The sequence below is a fragment of the Pseudochaenichthys georgianus genome, chromosome 7 (assembly GCF_902827115.2).
Source record: "Pseudochaenichthys georgianus chromosome 7, fPseGeo1.2, whole genome shotgun sequence".
Taxonomy (NCBI): domain Eukaryota; kingdom Metazoa; phylum Chordata; class Actinopteri; order Perciformes; family Channichthyidae; genus Pseudochaenichthys; species Pseudochaenichthys georgianus.
In genome coordinates, this window is record NC_047509.1 from 8,997,287 (window position 1) to 9,012,907 (window position 15,621).

Below are 15,621 nucleotides of genomic sequence, written 5' to 3' on the forward strand. Positions count from 1 at the left end.
CACAAATAATCAGAAATAAAAACTCATTACTCGTATAAAATGACATCAAAACGCATTTTAATGGCCAAATGAACCTTAAAATAGGCATTATGAAGGTCTATGGGACGCCCTTCCCGTAGAAACCTGACGGTCAAGGGGTCCGCTGTGTCCGCAATGAAGGTCTATGGGACGCCCTGCCCGTAGAAAATGACGGGAAAGGGGTACCCTGTACGTAATATAGCGACGGGGAGGGGACCTGACCGTCCGTCAATATGTGACGGGATGGGAGTGAGAACGTGTTGCGCGCGCGCGCGCACCACACACACACACACACACACACACACACACACACACACACACACACACACACACACACACACACACACACACACACACACACACACACACACACACACACACACACACACACACACACACACACACACACGCTCCCCATGTCCCATGTTATTTCTATAGGTGAGTGAGTCATTGTTCCTCTATTGTTGTCTGTACGTTTGCTCCTATGGGCCGCACACTGTAATCTTTCTGCAGCACAGTCTCATCCACACACACACACACACACACACACACACACACACACACACACACACACACACACACACACACACACACACACACACACACACACACACACACACACACACACACACACACACACACACACACACACACACACACACACACACACACACACACACACACACACACACACACACACACACACACACACACACACACACACACACACACACACACACACACACACACACACACACACACACTATACATTCTGCCAAACACAACACCTATATTTTAACTTGAGCTACTAGCTTGAAGAACTTCAAATATGAGTGTTTTGTTAGAGGTAGGTGAATAGCACATACTTTGCAGCTTTTCAAGATTAACTAGCGCTAAAACGTTATAAGGGAACAAGAACTGTAGGGTTAAATAAAGTAAACATTTCCCTCGGGGGACATTTTATCTCTATTACTTTGTTTTTGAGAGGTTTTTTTATTAAACATTCACCAGTTATGCTGCTTCTGTTGGATAATAAGGTTTCTGGAGGACAACTGTAAACCTTGTGGATCTTCCATTTTATTAATAAAATCTACTGTAGATTGTTATTTTCGCTTATTTTGTTGGATTTAATGTCTTGGTTATTGAACTTCTCCTTGCATGCATTGTACATTGAACTTTACGATAGGCTCCCCTTCAGCAGGAGATATATCTGGCCCGTCCTGCCCTCCCATCTGTGGTGAAGTTGATTGTCTTTGCACGATCGTATGACTGACATGAGTCCTCATAAATCTCATAATGAAAGTTGCTGAATATTGGCACACAGCCTCGACTATTGATCGAGATCCCACATCAGTGGAACCTTCACCGCTGTACGCAACAACATATTTTATTCATCGCTCACAGTCTGCTTGTGATGCAGATCATTACACTGACAGATGTAATAATAATAATATATTTTATTTCTATAGCGCTTTTCTTGAACCCAAAGACGCTTCACATTTGGGAGGGAAGGTAGCCAAAAAAAAAAAAGAAAAAAAAAAAAAGGATGTAGAGGAATTATGGTTATCTTACAACATTTGAGAAACTTGATTCTGTGTCTTTTGATAATTGGTACGGAACAGTCTTCAGGACTTTCATCATTAAACTACAAGCAGTGATTATCAGTGAGTTAAAGGATAAAGCTGCAACAGTTGGACAAACAATTACTGTTTTCCCCCGCGATGATAAGGTCACACAGAGAAATGTATGGTGGAGACATAAATAGAGAAAAACGTGTTTTTTCTTTGCAGGATTCTAACATGGAAGTGATAATGAGAAGCGTGTCAATATGTCAATGTGATCTAATTGAGGGGCTTTGACATTGTGTGACCAAACAGACTGATAGCACTGTTTCATAACAACACCGCTGCAGATGTGAAGCCGTGTGTGAGTGTGAGTGTGAGTGTGTGTGTGTGTGTGTGTGTGTGTGTGTGTGTGTGTGTGTGTGTGTGTGTGTGTGTGTGTGTGTGTGTGTGTGTGTGTGTGTGTGTGTGTGTGTGTGTGTGTGTGTGTGTGTGTGTGTGTGTGTGTGTGTGTGTGTGTGTGTGTGTGTGTGTGAAGGATTAGTTGCCAAAAAAATAGATAGTGTGGGGAAAGGTGTGGAAGTATTGAACTGCATGTGGGTTTTTTAACGTCTCTGAGTGTGTGTACGTGTGTTTGCGTGCGTGCGAATGTGTGTGGGTGTCTGTATATATCTTTGACAGACAGATATATTGGCATTCCAGTGTAAATTGGCACTTCAGTGTGTCTTTCTCTCTCTCCTCAGCTAATTAACTCAACGCCAGGGGCCTGGCTTAATTGGAACGAGTGTAACCCGCCCACCCGTTATCTAGACACACAAACACAGACACTCCCTTATTCACATGCACACAGGGAATATGATTGACAGCGAGTGTGTGGCACTGATAGTGGCAGAGGGTGAAGTGGTGTGGGGACAATACGGAATATACCAATCATTATCACACACACACACACACACACACACACACACACACACACACACACACACACACACACACACACACACACACACACACACACACACACACACACACACACACACACACACACACACACACACACACACACACACACACACACACACACACACACACACACACACACACACACACACACACACACACACACACACACACACACACACACACACACACACACACACACACACACACACTTTTTCTAATGAAGATATACGATCTACTCGACTATTTATTCAGATGTGTCTCTTCCTATACTACCTGGCAGTCTGTTCTTTTGATGGATGATTGAGAGCGATGTTGCAAACCAACAGGTCTGATTTGTCTACGTTCAAAGGCAGCCCTCGAGAAGCCACGGTACATGTTGTGGCTCTAGTTATTGTTTAGATTAATTACACTTTGCCTATTGAATATTTTTGGGTTTTTGCCCAGACAACACAAGCCATTTAAATAGTTGAACCTGGGCGCTGGGAACTTGTGCTTGACATTTTTACTTTTTCTTGCATTTGATATTCTACGTTACTCTGAAACAATGTCAAATGCATTGATAGTAAACTAGTTCAAAGTGATTAAATGCAAAACCAGCTCTTCTGGGTATATTTTCTATCGAAACCTTTTTTCTTCTGAGAAATGGAAAAAATATTGTTTTCTGTTAATCAATCTACTTGTCTAACCATTCATTGTTCACATCTTTGTAGGCTAGCATTAATTAGTCATTGGATAAATATGCATTCAGTGCAGAGAAAACACAAACAACACTGTCTCGTACCTAATGAGAAGAAGTGGTTTTGGTCCACTGACCTCCAGGACTGACAGACTGAAACATTGTGAAAACACAATGTTTTAATTGCAAGTCGATGTGTGGGAGTTATATTTTCCAGCAAGGCGTTAGTGGGCCTCCTACACGTCTTTGCTCAACACTCCAGTGTAAAAAACAACCTGCTGGTTTGTCAAGATTTACTCTATGGTTCACTCTCAGGGAAATACTCGAGCTCTCAGGGTGCTCAGAAACACACACAACACATATTCTGTCTGACAGCACAGGCAGAAGCGTAAATTAAAAACAATGTGGCACTGCAGCCTCATACGGAGAGCTCGGCCTCCGTGACTTCACCTACCTTGTTGTTGCTCATGCACTGCAGCTTCATGTGTTTCATGTAGGTGGTGGTGAGAGGCATGTTGTAGTCTATCACCTCCAACACCAGAGAGCTTGGCCTGTCGTTCTCTGGAGACGAGAGGAGAAGAGACAGATGTCAGGCACTGATAACAATCCGTCCCTTTTTTTTGCTTTAATGTTGTAGTTACAATACGATGGGAAAATAACAGATTATTCTGGGGTGAGAAAAATTATGCAGCAACAAGCATTCACATACACAGTGCTGTAGGCAGTGGGTGTTGTGGAGTTTGAAACAATTGTGTATCATCATTAAAATATGTATCTTTAACTACAATGTTAAGCAGGTAATGCTGTATGGATGAATCAGAGAAAAGGAAAACAACTCATAAACATCTGCCCCAGAAGAATAATAAACGTCTGGTAGAGGGATAGGAAATCGAAGAATGTCAAAACAGGATCCCATCAAATATTTGGTGGAAAACATTTTGCTTTTAGAAATAAAGTTACTAACAATGTCTGAAAGGTTGCTATATCTAGGAGGAAAGTGGACAGTGCATCTCTTATTTAGACGTCACTATTTCACTGTGATATCATTTAGAATCAATCACTTTAAGAAGATATTTTACTAAATACGATTTAAAATTAAGTAAATAAGAGAGAATGGGAACAAAGAGAAAATCCCAGTTTACTGTTTATTCACATTGTATTTTTTACTCCAAAAATAATATGAATATCGCTTTGGCCAGTCTTCTTATTACCTCTAAAATACATTATATGTATAAGAATTGAAACAAATTAGTCATGTGGATTCAGTGTGATTAAAGGAAAGGTTATTAAAACACTGTTGTGTATGTGCAAAATCACCAAAAATGATTGAAAGACACTCAAAAGAACATAATTGAGCTAAATCAAAGCTAAAAAAAACCTGCTATTAACGGCATTCTGCTATAATGTAATATTTTAAAGTTTCACGAGGACACTAAATGTATAATCTTATCCCCTCTACTAACTGACAGCTAGTTGCTATCCTCCTAAACCAACTCCTAAATGCTGAGTCTCACATCGTGCCTTTCCAGCGAGCCGCCACTAGAGGCCGCTCTAGAGCTGGAGAGCAGCTCAGACAAAGAGCAGCAGGCTGACCTGCTGATGCCTTTAAATCCAAACTGAAAAACTCAATTTAACTTTGAGTTAGCCGTTTCCTCATTGATTACATTGAAAAGCAAATAGCTAACTTTATTATTCCAGGCATGTCCTCTGTACTTTCTCTACATTGTTATTATCCATCCTCAATTGCTCTTTACAGTTTTTCCTGTAGATTTTTGGAAAATGTTGTAAAACACCTTGAGGCTAATTTGTGATTGTATTATTGGGCGGGAAAAATAAAGTTGAAGAGAGGTTGAGATGTAACAGAAACAAAAAATACGAGTCTATCTTTGTCCAAATATGGTCAGGACAAAAGCTTTTTTCTCTGCTTTAGCAGGAAATAAAAGCACATAACACACCACACTATCTCTCAATCTCCACCCACACGTCTCTCCTTTTTAGTCATTTATCTAACTGACCTGTTAAAGGACGGGTCGAGCGTCTGGAGCGTCCGCAAAATGGACAATACAGGCCACCAGATCAATACGGCTTAGCAGAATAGACATCATTGATTGGTGATTGATAGCCATGTATGAGGACGGGAGAAAGAGAGTGTGTGTGTATTCTCCAGAGAAGGACACACTGTGATAACTGAGTGATGATGTGACAGCTGCAACACGCCTGCTCGCTCAGGACAAAGATGATCTCAGACCTGAGATGGTGTTTGAAATGTGTAAAACCAAAGAAAGAAAGAAAATAACGTTTTAGAATATTTTTGCTGTGTAAATGGATGTAATAGTGAGCATGAAATGCAGGTTTAAATGTCCATATGATAAGAAAGGTCTACTAAAAGGCTGTAATTGTATAAGAACATAGGAGGTTCCCATCAAGTGTGTATGAAGAAGTTTACAAATAATCCAAACTGAACCTCACAAATCAGAAATGCCCGCAGGTGTTGATTGGATAGCTGTTGTTAGCAACTCCTCCAAAATGTAAGGTTGAGCAATTTTAAATAAATGGCAAACATAAGGTCAAGATATATATATATATAGAGCCGCTTTAAAAATTCATTTTTTGTATCTGATCTCTAAGCGTAGGTGCGCTTCTCACACAACAACAACAAGTTATTTTTTCTGGAAACCTGTTGTTCACTTGTTAATATTCCATACCCGACGACACACAAATAAAACCATAAGTAAGTAGACTGTTGGTTTTGACAATGCGACAGGTCTGTTTGCTGTGAGGTAGTGTGGTCGTCTACCAATCAGAAGGTTGGATCTAGGCCCATGCATGTCAGCGCAAGACATTTACGGGGTATGGGTTGGAAGACTATATCAATTCAGTCCATTTAGTTTTCTGCAATAGTCAAGTCAAATTTATTTATGAAAGTCCAAGATCGCAAATTTGGCTCAAAGGACTTTTGTAATAGACACTACACTGTCTGTCCTGAGACGCTTAACTTTTAATAGACTTTATTATTTTTTAAATGTTCCTGAAAGATCAACAGAGGAGTGTTCACTCTTATAGGAATGTGATACACTGTGCTGGTTTAGCGGCAACTTTGTAATAAAAAGGTGTTCATTTTTCTACATTAATAATATCTTCCACTACACACTAACACACATGCCTACACACACAAACACCGACACACACAGCCTGTGTCAATTAAACATGGTCCTGGTCCATACTGATTAATTGCATTTAATAATTCACAGCTGAACTTTAGTGGGAGTCACTTCAGTGTAGCGATAGAGGTTGTGTGTGTGTGTGTGTGTGTGTGTGTGTGTGTGTGTGTGTGTGTGTGTGTGTGTGTGTGTGTGTGTGTGTGTGTGTGTGTGTGTGTGTGTGTGTGTGTGTGTGTGTGTGTGTGTGTGTGTGTGTGTGTGTGTGTGTGTGTGTGTGTGTGTGTGTGTGTGTCAGGGAGAGGTTGAACCCCCACAGGGTAGGAAGGCAATTAGCTGCTGTCTCTCTCCAAGTGCTATCCAATGATGGTGAAATGTACACACACATGTACACACACACACTTTTACACACACACAGCCCAAGTATCACCGCTGTGGCTGTTACTCTATGTGCGTCTGTGTTTAAACGTTTGCTTTTTTTTATCTTTCAATTTAATTATTAATATTTTGTCCAATTGAACATTATTTTACCATTTTAATTTCCTTTTTTTTCTGATCCATGATCAGCTTGTCCAAGCAAACAGGCAAATCAAATTGTGTTTTTTAATTCACATTAAATCTTACATAAACAAAAGTGTCACTGTGTAATATACGGCAGCAAGTTCTTTTTTCTGAACTTGGTTATGGATAATTGCAAAAAGAAATCAATTTGTGTCACTGAAAGCAACTTTTCCGAGTCAGTACTACCCTCTCACGCCTTCTCTTCAAATCTCCTTTCTCTTCCCCCTTTTTTTTCCACATCTCAGTTTCTCTTCTTAACACCCCCCCCCCCCCCCCAACAGTGCCGGTTCTTTCTCCCTCTCTCCCCCGACTCTGTGGCAAATGAGCTCGTTTCCTGAGCCATTTTCTTTGTTAAAGCCATTAATTAGGCTAATTGAGGAGAGAGACAGGACATTCCAATAACTCCTCCGTTTAATGAGGGACGAGGAGGAACATCCAGGGGTGGGTGGGGGATGTGGGAAGAGAAGGATGGACGGAGGGTATGGGGAACGGGTAGAGGAGAAAGAAAGGAGGATGGGGGAAGCGATGGTTTCAGGGATGGGACAGGAAACCCGGAGCAGTGTGGAGGGGGGGGGAGATGATGGGAGGAGGGAACAGAAGAAGAGCTGGAAGCGGGGATGGTTGGTGGGAAGCTTGGAAGAGAGGAGAAAGGAGGAGAGAAAAGGGAGGGATGGACGAGCTGGAGGGGGGATGGAAGGATGGGCAGGCAGAGGGGGAGGCATGGGAGAGGGAAGGGGGTGGAAAAAGATGTGGAGGGGGCCTTCAGGGTGCCAGCAGTAATAGAAAATATATAATGGGGGGTTGGCACAGTGGAGCGGATGGTGAAGAATGTCAAATGAATCATCTTGTCTTTCAGCTGGCAGCTAAAACGTCCAGACTGAGACTTTGACAATTATTTTATGTAGATCCTCATTTTGTTTCACATTTTCACACATTTCATGTTCCCGTTATTACAAAATATGTGTGTAAAAGTCTAAAGCCTGGAAGCTCTTAAAGGATAAATTCACCTTCTTCTGAAGTTCGAAACAATACTCACATGCTTTATGTACATTGTACCAGTTATCATTCCTGCTGCTAACAACACATTCATTCTCCTTCCTTAGCTGATGCTGCTATAACAGAAGGTCTCTGCAGGGTTGTGTGTCCCTGGTTGCCTCGCTTACGGCAGGAGAGGGATAGAAAAACTGAAAGGAACATTTTTTTTTTCAAGACGATTGATTTGGACGTGCCCTTCTTGGTTTGGATCATTCGGCTTTGAAATGTATTTCTGCGGAAAATGAGGACTGTGAAAATTACCAAGAATTATTGACAAGGGGACCCCATCTTTTAAAGGGGAAGTACTCCGATTGTACACATTAAAGTCTGTTTAATGGTCTGCCTAATTGAAGATTAATGTCCTCAAGTTATGATCGTACAGTTTTTGGTTAGATTAGATTTTAAAGACTTATTTAATGTCAATTGGAATACAATGTAAGATCCAATTACAATATCTAAAACTGTTATTAAGAATTATTTGGCTTCTTTAGCTACCACACTTATACATGTAGTGTGTGTAACCATTTCTTGACAGGAGAAAATCATAATTGGCAGCTCTGCCACTATTTACACATTCACAGGGAACTACAAATAGAGCGTATTTTCCACGTCTACTCATCAGATGCGTATGCCTCCTTTACATCTCCCATTTTACATTCAATTTCATTTTGAGTGATGTTGATCCGCTTTTGTTGGAATGGAGGAAAGGCGGGAAAAAGAAAACCCAGTGAGGCTAAACATCTAAACGCAGCGCCCATTAGTTTTATCTTTAATTGTCTCCGTGTTCAGATCCTGGTGATTGACAGCTGTGGTGGCAGGGACTCAGCCAACTGAGCACGAGGAAGGCGGTGCTAACAAAATGCCTTTCTTCTCAAAGAGAAACAAAGCATATTTTCTGCTTTAAAAGAGTTACAAAACATGTTTATTCTATAGTTCAATTATCCATGAACATCCATACCTACCTCTTCCAGGCTTTTACATCCTCTAAGGAAATATAAATCTGGGTAAAACAATCACTATTCATTTCAAGTGCAAAAAGATTATGCCACTAATTATTATTGTCAATTTTAGAAAACTTCTCCCTGATTGTCGTTTAAACTGCCTGATTTTATTTGTGTGTCTTTTCTTTTCAGATATAGGATGTGTTGATGATTTTTCCAAGGGGAGAGAGGGCATATATGTGAGAGAGAAAGGCGAGGGGAAGGATGAAAGAGGGGGAGACGGACTCTAATTGAAAGACATTGTGGAGAAAGAAGGCAAATGAGTGATGACAAAGAGAACGAGCAGAAAGCAGAGGAAGAGTGAGAGACGGGCTGATTCCTTTGAGCCTTCAAAACTCGCATGCAGAGAAAGAAAAACAGCGCCGGGAGAGGGGATTTATACTTTCCTTCGCTAGTAATGGATTTCAATTTCATGCCAATACAGCGCATTATAATTCATTTAAGTGAATGTGGAAAAAACGAGCATAATATTACAATAGATTACACTAACTAAATGTACCCGTTTAAACGTTGACATGTGTTATCCTTTATCTACTCATGTTTACTTTAACTATTCAATTTTACAATAATAGAGATTATTTTCGCTCCTTACTGAAATGAGGCGGCGCCAGAGGTTTTCTTTTGGGGGTGCTGTGGGGTAGCTTAACGTTTCATAGAGGGTGCTCAAACATTTAGGGTTTCCCATTAATGTCCCGGGCGCTACAGTTGAATCTTCTACTGCAACACTCCCCACACGCACACACAGTGTACCTGTGACTGCTACAATGAAGGCTCGATAATCAGCTCACGGCATATAGGTGTAAGCAGGGGTAAAGTGCTAAGTGGGGAGTGGACCCAACATCCTCTAGGGGGGTCCGGGGGCATGCTCCCCCGGGAAGATTTTTTTTTTTTTTTTTTTTTTAAATATTGAAATGAAAAGCATCAAACTGGTGCACTTTGAGAGCAACATTGAGAGATCTATGGATAGCCTACATCGCTCAACAGATATGAAACAGAACTGTAAACCGATTTTCTATTTCTTTATGGATATTTTACAAATCACTGTACAAATTACTGTCATGTAGTATTTCATACCCATTTTTCATTTATGCTCTTATTTCTTGATACCTATAATGATCATATAAACGTGTACCTCAGAAATACTTGTTTACATTAATCGTGACCAAACCGTTTTGAGACCCACTGAGATAACTTAAAGTTAGCCATGTAAACACTGAGAGAGTCCTTTACTTCACCTGAGCTGAGGTTATCTGACACTCTCAGTCTGACAGGAGAGAGTTCTCCCTCCACCTTGTTGTTGAAAAAGCTCCTTATATCCGTTAGCATAGCTAGCACCAGATGCTAACCACAACAATCTCCGGTACCGGTGCGCGCTCTCTCTCTCTGCTCGCTCGCGCACGCACACAAAATGGCTCGTGCCACACACACACAGAGCAGAGCTTGAATGAAACACAGAGACCCAGAAGTAGGCTACTTGTACTGTAGCATATTATTTTCGAATCAATCCTTTTTCAAATTATGAATTTCACACGTAAAAAAAAGACATACATTTCTTGGGGGTGCTTAGGGGGTGCTATGGCTATCCTGGGTGGTTAGCGCCCCTAGCGGCCCCCCTGGAGCCGCCACTGAAATGAAGTAGCATTAGATAGAACTAAAAGGTTATTGTGTACTCAGAGAACAAAACAAGCAACGCAAAATTATCAAAATTGTATGTAAAAAAGTGGCAAATGTCACCCAGAATGCAACTCAACTCCCTGAAAGTTTTTTTTTTAGGTGGCTTCTAGTCCCCAGCAGGAATGACACTTTCTAACTCCAGATCTCATGATAGCCTATAGCCTCACTTTTATGCCCACAAAAGGCTTTATACAACTTCTCTCTCAAAACGTTAATAGGTAATCATGTCTAAAATCAATGGCTTTCCCTCTTTATATTCATTCAAGGTAGTGGTTGTCAAAATCAGCCCCTCAGTCACTACTTCCTATACTGCAGGATAAACTTTTAGTAGTTCACTCTATGTTAGCTAAACTGAGAGTTTGGACATTTACTGTATAAAGAGATCCCGTTTCGTTTTATCACTACATCTATAAAAAAAGTTCTGAGGGCAATATAAATAACACTTTTTCAGAAACTCAAACGATTCGTAGAGTGTTAAAAAACTGCTCCATGCCTAAAAAATAAAATCATATTGAGAACTATCCCTCTGGCAGGGAGATGTTTGCCATTTGTGCGGCGTAAGAAGTCTCCTCAGGCTCATACTGAGCAGAGACGACTTACACACTGTGACGTTTGCAGCAGCCTGTGTGTGTGTGTGTGTGTGTGTGTGTGTGTGTGTGTGTGTGTGTGTGCGTGCGTGCGTGCGTGCATACCTTTGTAGTCCTGTCCTGCGGTGCTGATGTGCATCCTCTTCTGACACTCTCCACAGCTCATCAGGAAGTGAGTCACCGCCTCTCTGGGCAGGAAGGCGTACGTCTCGGCTATCTGAGGGAGAGACGGGTTTGTAAACTCCGGTTTATACATTGCTGTGTTGACAGTTTTATAAATGCAGGTTTTAAGTTTGTAATTTCTTACGTTTCCGATAATGACCCTTTAACAGCCCTAAGTAGCGCGGGCATGGACTGAGTGAGAGCAAGAAAGGAAGTTTAATTTGACTTATGCAAAACCCTAATCCTAAGCCTTGACGATGTTTTAAGTTTTAATTTGACTTATTTAACGATGCATGCTGAAACCAAATCAAACCTGAAATCTCCATACCAAAATACTATGAACAAAAAACACTTTAGTCTGCGGGACTGACACTAAGATCTAAAATGGTTAGACCAAATATTTAAAATATAAATATATATTATTAAACCACTAAAAAAATGTAAGTTATGAATCTTTATCATTCATATATTGTTGTCATCAAAAAAAGGGCCAGAATGACATGACAGCCTGCCATTACCTGTCAAGCCATTACTTGTCTCAAAGCGTTTAAAGATGGATTTTTCGGATGTGACTGCACTCTGTATTGTTGATCATATGATTCTATGAATTAGTGGGTGTGTTTGAATGTGCGTATGCATAAATCAAACATTTATTCGGGAAGGGAGGCACAAAGACACAAAAGAGGAGAGGAGGAAGGGTGGAAAATCGCCAGCGTGGGTGAGTGGGGGTTGCTGTGCAGCACCCGTGTGTGTGTGTGTGTGTGTGTGTGTGTGTGTGTGTGTGTGTGTGTGTGTGTGTGTGTGTGTGTGTGTGTGTGTGTGTGTGTGTGTGTGTGTGTGTGTGTGTGTGTGTGTGTGTGTGTGTGTGTGTGTGTGTGTGTGTGTGTGTGTGTGTGAGTGTGTGGGTGTGTGTGTGGGGGGTAAAGCAAAGGCAAATGTCACTCACAGCCCTCTGTGGCACTCAGACCTGCAGCTATGTGGCATGGAAAGCTAGCTCCCGGCTTTAAGGATACTATGTGCTGTATATAGAGCAGAGGACACGGAGGACAATCTGACAGATCAATCCTCATCTGTTTTATTCTATTTTATCTATCTTTTTCAAACAAAAAGAAAGAAGATGTAAATATCTCTAAAAAATAAAGAAAGGAGGAAAAGTAATGTGAGCAAAGTGAAACATGAGAACAATGAAAGCTGGCTGATAGACAGTTGTGACAGCTTCCCTCTGCAGGGAGATAAATCTGTTGAAGCTGCACTTCCCCCGTTTAACCAGAAGAGGGCAGTGTCATCAGATGAACAGCACAGGATGCTCTTTTCAACTCCAACAGCACAGGTGCATTCATTTCAGCCTATTTCAAAACTCATAACCTTACCAAAGATTAAAAAATAAAATCAATTTCTACATCTGCCCTGATCCCTAGTTAAATGTCTCCACATGTTTACGACTTTTTGGTTTAAGGTTATATATTACATTATGTGTAAGGTAAAGTCCATGTTAAAGGTTGTTGAAGTCCCATCAGTGACAGTAAGATGAAACAAAAGGATTGGTGTAAAATAAATTGACAAAGAAAAAAGGAAAATAATGGGAATGGAAAAAATAGTCCTGCTGATAATGAGAGTAGGCCACTTTCACTCTCTGTCAGATGCATTCAGTGACCTATAAAATAGCAGTGTGAATTTCATTTACCATTTTGTTCTCCCTGATATTGATATTTTAAATACAACTGCAAGAACAGGGGTTTCTTTCAGTCATTAGGGCAAATCGTTATGTTGTATCTCAGGCAGCAGCTAACTATTATTTCCAATACCAATGAATCTATCAATTATTTTAACAATTCATTGTTTCATTTGCTTTTTTCTCTTGAATTCAATTTATTCTCACGCAATATATAGAAATGCAGATAAACTCCCAGAAAAAAGAAGCTGGAAATACTAATTATGTCTAACAAATAACTTGGAAATACTTATTTTTGTGAAGATTGGATTAATCTACTAACCCAGCACCAACATAGCCTGGCTCCCGCTATTTAACATGATCAAAACTCCCTAAGTAGAAATTGACTGGCTGTGGCTGCTAGTTTAGTTTCACAGAAATTCAGACTGAAATCCATCTGATCAAATACTGAAACCTGTTTCTTTTCTCTCTTTTTTACAATGGACTCTAAAAGAGGAATGAAGAGCAGAAGAAGAGGAAGAGAGATAAAGGGAGGACAGCGTGTGTTGAGCAACACAAGTTATGAAAGAGAGAACACGCTCAGCAGGGGAGAGGATGCCGTGAGACAGAGGAGTGAAACTGAAAGAAAGAGAGGCAATCACTAACAAAAGAAAACAGACACAAACACCAAGAAGAATCAGATATTGCACATGTGTTTACAATAAACACATGACATCCTGGTATTTTACACACGTAGTATGAATGCTAGCATGACAGGATTCTTACAGCTTTGTAGGTCTTCTTCTGGCCGGCATGTTTCGGGGCTTTGCCGGGGTCCGTGCTCATCTCCACGTGCATGGCATAGATGATGTCGAAGAAATCTTCCACCACCGCCACGCGCTTCAGGGACGAGTCCACCCCGGACACTCCGTCCACACACTGGAAACACAGGGAGACACTTTGAATTTCCTCAAGTTTGTCTGCTTGTGTTTTACAATTCACAACAATGACAATAACGATAGAGGAGGACAGAGTTGAATGCAACAAAGACTTTCAACCAGAATCAAACCAGGAACGACTCCAAGTGACAGGAAAAAGATCGTCTAAATGCGACCAGAGGTATCTCACAAAGTGTTTAAATCTGCTTCTAAGAATCAATCCATCCTGACAGAAACATGATTTAAGACATAGGGATAACATAGGGAGAGTTAAGACTGTATGACTTGTTGCATCTCGAAACTCCCAAACTCAAATTTAAAATAGGTGTTAAAGACATAAAAAAGTATAGCAAATGTCCTCCTTAGCTTGCTTTAGAAACTTTTCTTGGTAGATTAGATAACGCCATAGAAAATCCTCCATGTTTCTAAAGTTTGATTATCAGAATTGATTAATCACAGCCCAGAAAGTATTCCTTCTGTCTAGCAGGAACAAATAAATATGAAATATTTTTTTAAAAGGTTGTTTCAGTCATGTAGCCCACATTGTTTTTCTTTTACAACAATGTGTTATCATTTTTTACTTAATACAAAAATAATCTGCAAAAGAAAAAGCATCTGTATAATACAAGGCAATATTTTGAAAAACATAACGCAGAAAAGAAAAGACACATTTACACAATCTCGCGAACTGCAATGCATCTATTGATCCTCTTGAACATTACAAACATTTAGATCCTAAACATCAATGAAGGGCCTCCATACATTCTCAAATACATGCTGTCTAGCTCTTAATATATAGGATATATTCTCCAATGGGAGGCCTGACAGCTTCCGTCACAACCAATGAGTGATGCTCGGGCTGTGAGCCTCGTTCCCAAACAATGCAATACAGGTTTTGGCTTAGATAGAGTCAACATACTACAGACATTACAATTATGCATCTGAAGCCGTTTTCACATACTGACAAAGTAATGTGTCTGGTTTCAGTGCACATTTTAACATTTACTCTTCGCTTCCCCAAAAATAGGTGCAGCCATATTGGTTATTTTAAAAGTTATTTGTATTATATTATAACTTTTGTATTGTTTTATAGGTTTAAAATGTGTATTTGTTGTCAACATGTAAAATAAGAACATTTAAGGAGTTAAATGAATACCATAAAGCAGCCTTAACACACACACACTGCCAGGTGTGTAGCTGCTGTAGATATTTAAAGCGTAATGAAATGTTTCCAACATGCTAATTTCCTCTGATGTGTAATGGTGTGAAATAAATGTATGACTTATAATTATACTTAAATGACTGAGCAGGCCTGAATTAGACAAAGACTCCTACACCTGCTGCATGTTAACCACAGATCCCAGAGGACGGAGCGCTCTCCCTCTCTGCCTCTCACAAACATGGGAATACCAGGAAGTCTGGACAGGAACCACCCTTTTCCCCACAAGGCAGTGGGAGTGGGAGATGTACCTCGGTGGAATTAAGGACTCAGAAGGTTGGGAAAAAGGGTTCCTGCAGGTTTCACTCAAATGTAAGACTTTCTAAGACCACTTTGAATAGAATAAGACCTATTTCACGGCAAGAAAGTATGAAGGAAAATTGCTATGAAAGAAGAAATACGTCCCATAATTAATT

The 15,621-nt window shown here is 40.4% G+C and overlaps 1 protein-coding gene across 1 annotated transcript in view; it reads right to left on the reverse strand.

Annotated features, from left to right (window-relative positions):
- Positions 1 to 15,621, reverse strand: part of LOC117449620 (nucleolar protein 4-like) — a 148,824-nt gene that overhangs the window by 104,633 nt on the left and 28,570 nt on the right. The window contains exons 2-4 of the mRNA XM_034087400.2: positions 13,835 to 13,987; positions 11,341 to 11,452; positions 3,674 to 3,780 (exon numbers count right to left, since the gene is read on the reverse strand). Coding sequence (XP_033943291.1) covers positions 3,674 to 3,780; positions 11,341 to 11,452; positions 13,835 to 13,987 — 372 coding nt within the window. The remainder of the gene's footprint in view (positions 1 to 3,673; positions 3,781 to 11,340; positions 11,453 to 13,834; positions 13,988 to 15,621) is intronic.